The sequence below is a fragment of the Chiloscyllium plagiosum genome, chromosome 26 (genome assembly GCF_004010195.1).
Source record: "Chiloscyllium plagiosum isolate BGI_BamShark_2017 chromosome 26, ASM401019v2, whole genome shotgun sequence".
NCBI lineage: Eukaryota > Metazoa > Chordata > Chondrichthyes > Orectolobiformes > Hemiscylliidae > Chiloscyllium > Chiloscyllium plagiosum.
The window spans coordinates 43,654,068-43,667,505 of record NC_057735.1 but is presented as its reverse complement, the minus strand read 5'-3'; the positions used below and the strand labels follow the sequence as shown (position 1 = coordinate 43,667,505).

The following is a 13,438-nucleotide window of genomic DNA, read 5'->3' as shown; positions in this document are numbered from 1 at the left end:
GTTATTTTCCCTGCAGTGTCAGAGGCTGAGGGGTGCACCTTACAGAAGTTTATAAAATTATGGGAGGCATGCATAGGATAAATAGCTAAGGTCTTATTCCCAGGGGTGGGGGAGTCCAAAACTAGAGGGCATAGGTTTAAGGTGAGAGGGGAAAGATTTAGGAGTGGGATCTGAGGGGCAATATTTTCATGCAGAGGGTGGTGAGTGTATGGAATGAGCTGCCAGAGGAAGTGATGTAGGCTGGTACAATTACAACATTTAAAAGACATTTGGATGGGTATATGAATAGGACTGGTTTAGAGGGATATGGGCCAAATTCTGGTGAATGGTTGCATTGGACTGAAGGATTTGTTTGCGGTATAGCTCCATGACTCTTATGACTCTATATCTCTGTCTTAACTTGGGAGACCATGTTTATTTAACTGTGATGTCTAACTGTTGTCTCTCCCACAGAAGAGACACCCTCTCAGCAGGCACTCTGTCAAGACCCTTCAGGATCTTGCAGGTTTCAATGAGATCATTTCTTATTCCTCTGAACTCTGATGGATAGCCTGCCCAATGCTCCTCTACCATCCATTATGACCATTTCCACCCACCTTATCTTCCAGCTCTTTCTCCATTCTCCCAACCATTTCCATTTATGGCTTTCTGAGGTGACACTGTTTTTGAGTATAAGGTGCAACAAAATGCAAGTTGTTGTTGTAATGACTGAGGTTAAAAGTAGTCAATTGTGCAGTAAAATGGTAAATAATTTGGGAAGAAAATCATGGCCAACCTATGATATTATCAACCGGCAAGGAATTGTTGCCTGGTTACCGCCCTCAACAATAGTTTATTGGCTCGGCACAAAAAGGAAGAGTTAAGTCCATATCAACCAACAATTGGCTTTATCGGTGAGTTAAAACAGGCATACAATTCACACTGTTTGGTTAAGAAAGGGTTAAAAATAGGCAGACAATTCATACAAGACCAAAATGTATGCACACACCTATTAGGTTTCTCAAGCATTCTCTGAACGGTCACACATGTAAAGGCTAATAGCCATCCACGCTGGCCATCCAAGTCCTCTATCAAGTCTCCACGCTTCTGACACAGGGTCCTCCACTTCAGAGAAGATTGGTCTCCAGAGTTTTCACTGCTTGCATGCCCTAAATCCTTAATTTTTATCACTTTTCCATATCTTCCCAAACTGTGGTGCCTTGCTCTCATTAGCTCTGGCTCATTTACTGAGCCTTTCATTATAAGCTCTGACCCAAGAACACTTGGAGAATTACCTCATTGCTCTCCTACCAAATAGGCATTTATACCTTATGTCACTTCCCTTGCCTTCCTCTGAGTTAAACGAGTTCCAACTGGTTCGGCCCACCACAAGCCAACGGCTGGGGCTTGGATTACTTGAGTTCACAAGGTGCTGTTTTTGTGAGTAAGCAGCCCCTGGCCACAGAATGTTAAATCGAGGCCCCACCAATTCTCTAAGGTTGAGCTTTAAGATCCCACTGTACTATTCAAAGAAGGGCAGGAGAGTTTTCACATTTAAAGCAGATGGGTAATAATGGTGGTCATTATCGTATTGCTTGCTGTGGAATCTTGCCCATTATGTTCTCCAAATTACAATGGCATTTGTACTTCGAAAAATATTTCATTGACTGAAAAGTGGTATGGGAGAGCCAGAAGTGGTGAAAGAGGCTGTTTCTATGGACCATTGACCCAGTGCTTTTTCTCTGGACTTGGAGCAGTAAGGCGTTGTGCTTGATGCTTTGAGTGCTGCCCATGTGACCAGCACTATGACAGTAGGAGTTTGAAGCCAAGCATAGGCCAAATGGCCGCTCAGTTCAGATTCCCATTGAGTTCCTTTTTCTGACACTGGAGACTCCTCTCTCTTTTTCTCCCCCTTCCAAGTCTGCATTCGTCCACCTGTCGCTCGCTTTTAAATCTGACATGTTCACACTGAAGCAAAGACTTGAAGTGGAGGAACGAGCCCAGGATGTGGCTGAGGAAAACATCCAGAAGGAGCTGGAAGGATGCAGAGTAATACTGCAGGTAATGTCGCTGCTGGACATTGGACCCTTGTTCAGGAGGGATGCAAACTCGCATTACAGATAGAGGAGAAATGGAGGCAAGATCTGGAAATTGCTGTACAGTATATTTCATGTCTCTTATTTATACAGAGATGATCGTAGTTGTTGAGAGTGTAGAATTTTATACCATAAACATCTGTAATATCCTCCCAGCTCAATTTCTGGGAGCTTCCATGATGTCTCTTTACTTATCTCTGAGACTTAAACTATGAAGCACAGTAAGCATAGATCAGTCAACAGACTAGCACAATCAAACACAGAATAATTGAGCCATTGAACATAACAAAGTGTGTGAAGTATTTATTTTTATTAATTCATGGGACTTGGGTGTTACTAACTAGGCTAGCATTTACCTCTACTCCTCATTGCCTTGGAAGTGAGTGCCTTGCTAGGTTATTTCAGAAGGCAGTTAAGAATCAACAAAATTGCTTTGGTTCTGAAGTCACATGGAGGCCAGATAAGATAAGAATAGCAGGTTTCCACCCCCACATGACGTAAGTAAGCCAGTCAGGTTTTAATGACAATCATCAATGGTTACACAGCTGGGCTAGCTTTTAATTCCAACTTTTTAAAAATTTAATTCAAATTTCACCATCTGCCAAGGTGGGGTTTGAACTTGTGCCACCAGGACATTAGCCTGCGCTGTAGGGCTCTCATCCAGTGACAGGGGGGAATGGAGGGTTTGCGGTGATGTTCTGAACTAATGGTCATGACTGGTTCTGTGCAGAAACTGAAAGCAGCTTGTTCAGACAGGCAGAGACGGGAGACTCTAAAGCAGCTCGAGTACAACCTTCAGGTTGTGGAAGCTTCCATCACACGGGTGACCAACAACTCCGAGATACTGGGTGCCGTACACCAGGTATGTGTGTGCAGATTAGCCATCACCCTGGAGGGCATTATACTTCACTGAGATTTATAGTTCATCATCAACATTTAGGGCCGTTTAATTTATATGCAATATTCAAATACTAATAAAAGGTATAGGAACAAACATAGGAACAGTGAAATTAGGAGCAGGGGTAGGCAATTCAGCCCCTCGAGCCCGCTCTGCCATTTAACATGATCATGGCGGGTCTTATCCTGGTCTGAGCTCGACTCTCCTGCCTGCTCCCCAAAGCCCATAATTCTGCTTTACATTAGAAACATTTCTCTTTCTTTTTTGAATCTGTTAATCAATTCTGCCTCCACCGCGTTCTGAGGCAGTGAGTTCCATAGATTCACATCCCCCTGAGAGAGGTCATTCCTCCTCATCTCAGTTTTGAACCGACCTCCTCTCTCACTCTCTATCTGTGACCGCTTGATCTAGACTGTCCCACAAGGACTGTCTGTTCAACTTCCACCTCATCAATCCTTTTTAGCATTTTATATCCTCAATAAGATGCCCCCTCATTCTTCTGAACTCCAGCAAGTACCATCCCAAACTATTCAACCTGTTCCTCAAACGACAGCCATTTCATCTCTGAACCTCTGCTGAACTGTCTGCAGTAGCAGCACACTCTTCCTCGAGTAAGGAGATCTAAACTGGGCACAGTATTCCAGGTGTGGTCTCACCAATGCCTTATACATGTTAAAATTTGTAGCTGCAGGGGGTCACAATATTAAAATTGTCAATATTGGTAGCAGGCTCCTATTAATAGGCATGTACCATTGTCAGTCTCAGGAATCCTATTAACAACTTAGTCAAACTTCAGTTCCTGTCTTTGCAGCAATGCACGCCACCAGTTTATATGGCTGGACTATCATTTGCATCCTGTACTATTGTCAATGCTGTTACCAGGCTCCCATTTGTAGACCTGTCAACTTAGATCACTTACTTACAAACCATCTACTGTGGAGCATTGTGTTTTTTTTAATTTGCAGCACAGCCCCTTTGTAGGATTCCCACCTTTAGTTGCTGCTTCAGATTCAAATGCCCTGGCGAGTTAACAGAAGATCATGAGAAAAGAAATTTCTACCACTGCATGCATAACATTCCCACAGGTTTCGGGTTGGATTCAGCTCAATGCATTTGAGACTGGGGAGTTAGAATGGGCCACTGAACTTACTGGAGTTGGGCAGAGAGGGTTGCCTCTGAGCTCTATCCAAGTTTTCCCTATTTCATGACAATTCGATATCTTTCCTGATCTGAACATTAAGTGTTTCAGCATGTGCACAATAATTTGAACTGGTGTCATAATTAGAATTTGGAAGAAGGATAATGAATGCATGTCTTGGACAATCCTACACTTCCCCTAAGGAAGAAGCCTTCATATAGAGCCTGGATCAGAGATGTGACCACAATATTATATCCATGAGCCTCCAACACATATTCACTCTGGCAGATTCCTAACTGAAAGGATCATTATACGAGCTGTCTGTGTGTGATGTGCCTTTGCAGGAAGCCCGGATAAGTCGGGGTGTGCAAATAATGATGGAACATGTGGCCAACCTGAAAAGCCTGCACGCTAAGGAACACGCAGAGCTACAGGAAATGAAGAAGATCATTCAGCAGAGCTCCAGGAACCGACAGTTTGGAGACATGAGAGGTAAGGACCGCTTTTGATCCAACAAAAAGCACGGTCATTTGGAACTTCTAACTTTCTTTCTTATTTATTACTTTATACTGACAAGAACTGTAATATTTTTCTACTCTCCATCTAGCCTAAGACGGCACTGTGAATGGCAACATTGTAAACTTTTTGCTGTACTCATGTATCCCGTATTTGAGTGCAAGTGACAGTAAAACCTAATTCTATTTCTAATCCAGTTGTCGTCCAGAGGACGCATTCACAGTGACTGCTGTCTCACAGAGCCAGGAGCCTGAGTTTGATTCCATCCTCGGGCAACTGTCTGTATGGAGTTTGCATGTTCTCTCTGTGTCTGTGTGGGTTTCCTTCCACAGTCCAAACATGTGCAGGTTAGGTGGATTGGTCATGCTGAATTGCCCATCATGTCCAGGGATGCGCGGGCTAATTGAATTAGCCATGGGACATGCAGGGTTGCAGTAATAGGGTAGGTGTGGGGGTGGGGGGTGGATGCTCTTCAGAGGTTTAGTGTGGAATAAATGGACCGAAGGGATTCATGCTGTAAGGATTCTAGTCTTTGATTCAAAGTTTGAAGAGGGAATGTACATAGACTGTATAATTTATTGAGCTGAATTCTCCGTTCTGATTCCTCTCTTCTGATATCGGACGAGAATGGTATTTGGCCAGTGCAGCCTTGAGACCCTTCCCCATGAGTAAACATTTCCACACCTTCACACACAAATGGAAATGGGATCAGATCATACAGATTGAACCATCTAATTTTTATCGGACTGAACCTTGATCATGGCCAGGATCACCATGGGGCAAGAATGGTATGATGTCAGAAGGCAGGATTAACATTCCCATGGTTCCCCTCTATGGAGGGATAGCACCTCATTGTGTTTCCTTCCCCCTCCTTTCTGCTTTGTTATGCAGGCCTCAGTTCCTGCTCTGGACATGTTGACTCTCAAGTAGGATTCTGCCAATGTAGTTGTCCAGCTTTATCTCCAGCAATGGGCCTGTGCACAACCATTGGGATTCTAGAGCTCATACCAGGCAGCCTGGTAGCATCAATTCCACATGGAATCACCATGGCTACCTGATGAACTCTAACAGGGTCATGTTTGCTGTAATATTGGGTTGGTGGACCAGCCAGGAGGACTGTGTGATACAAACTGTGCAAGAAAGTGGAGGGTCAGAGTGAATAAACCTCCAGGGCGCCCTGGGACCGATACTTAAATAGAATGGGTAATAAAGATTGGGATGGGCATGGCAGGTCAAATTAGTTTCCTTATAGAGTCATAGAGATGTACATCATGGAAACAGATCCTTCAGTGCAACTCGTCCATGCTGACCAGATATCCTAACCTAATGTAGTCCCATTTGCCAGCACATGGTCCATATCCCTCTAAATCCTTCTTATTCATGATTAGATTACTTACTTAAGTGTGGAAACAGGCCCTTCAGCCCAACAAGTCCACATCGACCCGCCGAAGAGCAACCCACCCAGACCTATTCCTCCAAAACTACAGGCAATTTAGTATGGCCAATTCACCTAACCTGCACATTTTTGGACTGTGGGAGGAAACCGGAGCACCTGGAGGAAACCCACACAGACACGGGGAGAATGTGCAAACTCCACACAGACAGTTGCCTGAGGCAGGAATTGAACCCGGATCTCTGGCGCTGTGAGGCAGCAGTGCTAACCACTGTGCTACTGTGCTGCCATGTACCCATCCACATCCTTTTAAAATGTTGTAATTGTACCAGCCTCCACCATCTCCTCTGGCAGCTCATTCTATACACACACCACCCTCTGCATGAAAAGGTTGCCCCTCAGGTCCCTTTTTTATCTTTCCCCTCTCACCCTAAACCTATGCCCTCTAGTTCTGGACTTGCCCACCCCTGAGAAAAGACTATCTATTTATCCTATCCATGCCCCTCATGATTTTATAAAGCTCTATAAGGTCACCCCTTAGCCTCCAACGCTCCAGGGAAAACAGCCCCAGACTATTCAGCCTATCCCTATAGCTCAAACTCTCCAACCCTGGCAACATCCTTACAAATCTTTTCTGAACCCTTACAAATTTCACAAAGTCAAAGTTGTTCTCAAAGGTGGGTGATGCTATCTAGGCCATCTATTTGCTCCTATGTTTTCTGAAAATCATCTGCTTACATGAATAATGAAGTCAACTGCTCAATGATATGACTGATCAAGCAAAAACAACAGAACTAGAGGCTGATGTGGGTAGGTACCTTTCCTAGTAACAGATCAACAATTACTTATTACTCTGATAGTCTTGCCTGATGCCAGTCCATATTCTGTAAAATGGGCTGCTCATTCAATATCATACAATAAACCTGATACATTCTTCAAATTACCAGCTCAAATCCTTGTGGTATTTTCTCAGATAGTCATAGAGTCATACAGCATGGAAATAGACTCCCTGGTCCAACTCGTCCATGTTGACCAGATATCCTGAATTAGTCTAGTTGTGTTTGCCAGCATTTGGTCCACTTCCCTGTGCATATATCCATCCAGGTGCCTTTTAAATGCTGTAATTGTACCAGCCTCCACCACTTCCTCTGGGAACTCATTTCATACATGTACCATCCTCTGCGTGAAAAAGTTGCCCCATATGTTCTTTTCAATCTTTCCCCTGTCATATTAAACCTATACCCTCTAGTTTTGAACCTCTCGCCCTGGGAGAAAGATCTTGGCTGTCTCCCCCATCCATGCCCCTCATGATTTTAGAAACCTCTAAAAGTCATCCCTCAGCCTCCGATGCTCCAGGGAAAACAGACCCAGCCTATTCAGCCTCTCCCTATAGCTCAAACCCTCCAATCCTGGCGGCATCTTGGTTAGTCTTTTCTGAAACCTTTCAAGTTTCACAATATCCTTAGTATATCAGGGAGACCAGAAATGAACACAGTATTCGAAAAGTGGCCTAACCCATTTCCTGTACGCCGCAACATGACCTTCCAGCTCTTATACCCAATGTCCTGACCAATAAAGTGTACCAAATACTGCCTCCACTATCCTGTCTACCTGTGGCTCCATTTTCAAGGAATTATGAACCTGTCCTGATTTGCCTTACCAAAATGCAGCACCTCGCATTTATCTAAATTAAATTCCATCTGCCACTCCTCAGCCCATTTGCCCAACTGATCAAAATTCTGTTGTACTCCAAATAAATTACTTCGCTGAACACTACACCACCAATTTTGGTGTCATCTGCAAACTTACTGCACCTCCTTTATTTACAGCCAAATAAGTTACATAAATGACAAAAAGCAGAGGACCCAGTGCTGATCCCTGCGGCACACCGCTGGTCAAAGGCCTCCAGTTTTGAGGCACTGGTACTAGTTCTCCTTGTGTTTGCTTTATCTTGAGATCATCTCATGACAATAGTAAAACAATAACAGCGTAGAGTATCTACAGAAGAGGCACTGACCTTTGATAATATCAAGGCTTGTTGCATGATAGCGATGAGTTCAAATTCATTTGGTCAAGCATAATTACTGAGACTTTAGGGAGCTGGTACAAATACATCTGCTCGCTTTGAAAGTCAGAAATTCCACGACACCAGGTTATAGTCCAACAAGTTTATTTGAAATCACATGCTTTTGGAGTGTAGCCTTTTCGTCAGACACAGAGAAATTCATCAGACAAATGAGGCTCAAGGCATTCTTCCACTAACTCCAAGATGTCAGCAGTGAGCCACTGAGACAACCAATGAACTGGAATGGTCAACAGAGAGATCCATGGTGCCGTGACCAAAGAAGAAAGAGTCGATTCGACCCTTCCAGAAGGCTGCTGCCCAAGGCTTGAGCCATCAGGAGATGTGTCAACACCAGATTCATAAACTGTGCTCACAAGATAGTGCAGAATGTCACCCAAACACAATGCAAATGCCATCCATACTCTCAAGACTAACTGCAGCATTGTCGTCAAACCAGCAGACAAAGGAGGAGCCATTATCATACAAAATAGAAAGGACTATTGCAAAGAAGCATGCCAACAACAGAACAACCAGGAACACAACAGACAACTCACTGCCGATCTGACCAAAGAACACACCCGTCAACTGAACAGATTGACCAAGACCTTTGATCCAGACTGTCAGAGTATCCTATGCACACATCACAGCCGAATATTCTATGCTCCAACAGTTTGTGATTTTTAAATTAACCCGTTGAACTATGAACTAGTGTCATGTGACTTCTGACTTTTGCCCACCCAAGTCCAGCACCTCCCTTTGTAAGTGGGAGTGGAATATTTTGGTCTTCACCCACTGACTGTATACAACATCAGAAACACAAAGGAGCAAATATAACATAAACATTAACTCCTTTCAGAACAATTAACTTAGGTAAGGTACTCCTGAACTTTGGATCAACCTTATTCTTCAGTAACACAGATACATTAAAACATCAAGGCTTATAAACGTTGCATTGTGTTCTCTTTCAGATGATGCCGACTTTCAGACTAAGCATCAAATGATGAGAGCTATGCATCAGGTAATTCAACAATGTGGCTTCATTAACATACAGATAGCTCAAATATTGTATATTTATGAAGAAATAATCATATTTCTCATCATGATATCAATGGAGAATGGCAAATTTGACCTTTATTTGTTCCTCCTAGCTCGTATAAGACTATTTTGGGTTGACATATGGATGTGTGATTCTAATAAACTTTAGAAGATTTTCCTATGTTATTATATTGCAAAGGGTATCCCAGCTTGTGCCAGACCATTATGTTATCTAGCTCTATCAGGTTTCCTGTTACATCACCTGGTGGACAGCTAGAGTGCAGTTTCTTCAATTTTAATTCTCTCAATGGGATGTGGCAATCAGTCAGTGTTTGTTCACCATCCCTAAATCCCCAGGAGGAAGAGGCGAGCCACTTCCTTATTTGCTGCAGTCCATCTGTTACAGGTACACACACAGTGCTGTTAGAAAGGGAGATCCATGAGTTAGACCCCGGAACAGTGAGTTAGTTCCAAATCAAAATGGTGCATAGTTTGCTGGGGTTCTTGCTGGTGACAATATTCCACGCTGTTCACTTTGCTTTTCCTTTTAGGTGAGAAAGGTCACAGATTCTGTCAGAGAGGTTGGAGTGAGTTGTTGCAGTACAGTGGTGGAGGAAGTGAATGTTGGAAGTTGATTGGTCGGTAGCTTTGTCCTATGTAGAGTGTAGCTTCATGACCGTTGTTGGAGCTGTATTCATCTAGGCATTCCACTACAATATTGGCTTGTGCCTACCAGGTTTTTGAAGTCAAGAGATGAGTTATTTGATGCAGAATCCACAGCCTCTGAGTTGTTCTTGTGGCTTTGGTATTTATGTAGCTGGTGCAGTAAGGTTTCTTGTCATTGATGAGCACAGGATGTTGATAATAGGAGATTCAGTGATGGTAATACCTGGAGTTTGTTAGATTCTTTCTTCATAGAATCTCTACAGTGTTGAAGCAGGCCATTCAGTCCATCGAGTCCACACCGACCCTCTGAAGAGCACCCCATCCAATTCCTGTAGCCCTGCATTTCCCATGGCTAACCCACCCAGCCTGCGGATGCCTGGACACTATGGGGCAATTTAGCCTCGCCAATCCATCTAACCTGCATATGAGGAAACCGGGGCACCTGGAGGAAACCCACGCAGACACAGGGAGAATGTGCAAACTCCACACAGACAGTCACCTGCGGCTGGAATTGAATCTGAGTTGCTGGTCCTATGAGGCAGTAGCACTAGCCACTGAGCCATGTTACTTGCTATTTATCAGTCCAGGCCTGAAGGCTACCCTTTGAACATCAGATCTGTATCTAACCCAGTGTGTTGAGATCATATTTCACCTTCCTGCTCTTACCCTCCACACATTTTGGTGACAGTGATCACAACTGCCTCACATTTAGCATGAAGAAGGGCTCATGCCCGAAACGTTGATTCTCCTACTCCTTCGATGCTGCCTGACCTGCTGCGCTTTTCTAGCAACACATTTTCAGCTCACATTTGGAAAGTGAAAGGAGCAATTACCGAGGGAAGATATTCAATTGGGGAAAAGGAAATTATGACTTGATCAGACAGGAGTTGGGAAGTATAGACTGGGAGCAATTGTTCCACAGAAAGGGCACAGCAGACATGTGGAGACTGTTTAAGAAGCAGTTGTTGTGAGTGATGCACAAACTTGTTCCTCTGAGGCAAGTAAGAAGGGGATGACGAGAACAGAGGAACTTCTCATCAAAAGGAAGAAGGCAGCTTATGTAAGGAGGAAGCAAGGATCTAGCACAGCTTTAGAGGATTACAGGCTTGCTAGAAAGGAGCTCAGAATTGGACTGAGGAGATCCAGGAGGGGGCACGAAAAAGGCTTGGCAAGAAGGATTAGGGAGAATCCACAGGAATTTTACTCATACGTGAGGAATAAGAGAATGATCAGGGAGAAGGTAGGGCCGATCAGGGATAGCGGAGTGAACTTGTGCGTGGAGTCTGAGCAGATAGGGGAAGCCCTAAATGAGTTTTTGTTTCTGATTTCACCAAGGAAAGGGAACTTGTTGTAAATGAAAACTTTGAGGAGCTGGGATACAGTCTTGACCAGATCAAGATTGATGAAGTTGATGTGCTAGAAATTTTGGAAAACATTAAGATTGACAAGTCCCCAGGTCCAGACCAGATTTATCCTAGATTGCTCCGGGAAGCGAGAAAGGAGGTCGCTAAGCCGCTGGCAAGGATATTTGCCTCCTCACTCTCCACAGAGGATTGGAAGGAGGCGAATGTTGTTCCTCTTTTCAAGAAGGGGAATAGTGAAATCGCTGGCAATTACAGACCAGTCAGTCTTACACCTATGATCAGCAAAGTTTTGGAAAGAATTCTGAGGGATAGGATTTATGACTATTTGGCAAAGCATGGTGTGATTAAAGGCAGTCAGCATGGCTTTGTGAGGGGCAGGTCATGCCTCACAAATCTTATTGAGTTCTTTGAGGAGGTGTCAAGACAGGTCGACAATGGTTGAGCAGTGGATGTGGTGTATATGGACTTCAGCAAGGCATTTGATAGTGTTTCCCATGGTAGGCTCATTCATAAAGTCAGGAAGTTTTGGGGAGATTTGGCTGTCTGGATTCAGAATTGGCTGGCTGACAGAAGCCAGAGAGTGGTTGTAGATGGAAAGCATTCTGCCTGGAGAACAGTGTTGAGTGGGGTCCCCCAGGACTCTGTTCTTGGGCCTCTGCTCTTTGTAATTTTTAAAATGACTTGGTTGAGGAGGTTGAGGGGTGGGTTAGTAAATTTGTAGATGACACAAAGGTTGGAGGTATTGCCGATAGTATAGAGGGCTACTGCAGGCTGCAGCACGACATAGACAGGATGCAGAGCTGGGATGAGAAATGGCAGATGGAGTTCAACCTGGATAAATGCGAAGTGATGGATTTTGGAAGGTTGGACTCAAATGCTGAATATGGGATTAAAGACAGGATTCTTGGCAGTGTGGAGGAACAGATGGATCTGGGTGTGCAAGTACATAGATTCCTCAAAGTTGCCACCCAAGTGGATAGGGTTGTTAAGAAAGCATATGGTATTTTGGCTTTTATTGACAGGGAGATAGAATTTAAGAGCTGCGTGGTTTTGCTGCAATTCCTCAAGTCCCTGGTGAGGCCACACTTGGAATATTGTGTCCAGTTCTGGTCACCCTATTATAGGAAAGATACAGAGGCTTTGGAGAGGGTGCAATGAAGGTTTACCAGGATGCTACCTGGACTAGAGGGCTTGCCTTATGAAGAAAGGTTGAATAGGCTTGGACTTTTCTCTCTGGAGAGAAGGAGGAAGAGAGGAGACCTGATAGAGGTATACAAAATAATGAATGGACTAGATAAAGTCAATAGCCAGAGACATTTCCCCAGGGCAGGATTGACTGGTATGAGAAGTCATCGTTTGAAGATATTAGGAGGAAGGTGTAAAGGAGATGTCAGATGTAGGTTTTTTATACAGAGTTGTGAATGCATGGAATGCGTTGCCAGTGGTGGTGGTGGAAGCAGAGTCATTGGGGACATTTAAGCGACTGCTGGACATGCACATGGATAGCAGTGAGTTAGACAATAGACAATAGACAATAGGTGCAGGAGTAGGCCATTCAGCCCTTCGAGCCTGCACCGCCATTCAATATGATCATGGCTGATTTAAGGGGTGCGTAGGTTAAGTTACTATATTTTACATTAGGATTAAATCTCGGCACAACATCGTGGGCCAAAGGGCCTGTTCTGTGCTGTACTTTTCTATGTTCTATGTTCTATCTATTTCCTGCTCGGTCATAGCCTGCAAGAAGCTAAAAGCCCTCTGCTGATAAGGAGAAACATATCTCGGAAAAATAAATTCATGTCAGAATGTTAATAAAGATTTCAATAAAACCTTGAAATTATGTCAGTCTTTCCCGTGTTATCACTGAACATAATGTGCTAGAAAAGTTAAAAAGTCTTAAAATTGATAAATCTCCTGGCCCCGATGGGATACACCCTAGAGTTCTGAGAGAGGTGGCTGAGGAAATAGCAGAGGCATTGGTTGAGATCTTTCAAGAGTCACTGGAGTCAGGAAAGGTCCCGGATGATTGGAAGATGGCTGTTGTAACCCCCTTGTTCAAGAAAGGATCAAGGCAAAAGATGGAAAATTATAGGCCAATCAGCTTAACCTCGGTTGTTGGTAAAATTCTAGAATCCATCATTAAGGATGAGGTTTCTAAATTCTTGGAAGAGCAGAGTCTGATTAGAACAAAACAACATGGATTTAGTAAAGGGAGGTCATGCCTGACAAACCTGTTGGAATTTTTTGAAGAGGTAACAAGTAGGTTAGACCAGGGAAACCCAGTGGAT

At 43.8% G+C, this 13,438-nt stretch overlaps 1 protein-coding gene across 1 annotated transcript in view; it reads left to right on the top strand.

Moving 5' to 3' along the window:
* LOC122563300 (inositol 1,4,5-triphosphate receptor associated 1-like) overlaps window positions 1–13,438 on the top strand; it is an 89,821-nt gene that overhangs the window by 33,978 nt on the left and 42,405 nt on the right. Inside the window, exons 8-11 of the mRNA XM_043717004.1 lie at window positions 1,900–2,040; window positions 2,806–2,937; window positions 4,456–4,603; window positions 9,054–9,103. Of these exons, the coding sequence (XP_043572939.1) occupies window positions 1,900–2,040; window positions 2,806–2,937; window positions 4,456–4,603; window positions 9,054–9,103 (471 nt within the window). The remainder of the gene's footprint in view (window positions 1–1,899; window positions 2,041–2,805; window positions 2,938–4,455; window positions 4,604–9,053; window positions 9,104–13,438) is intronic.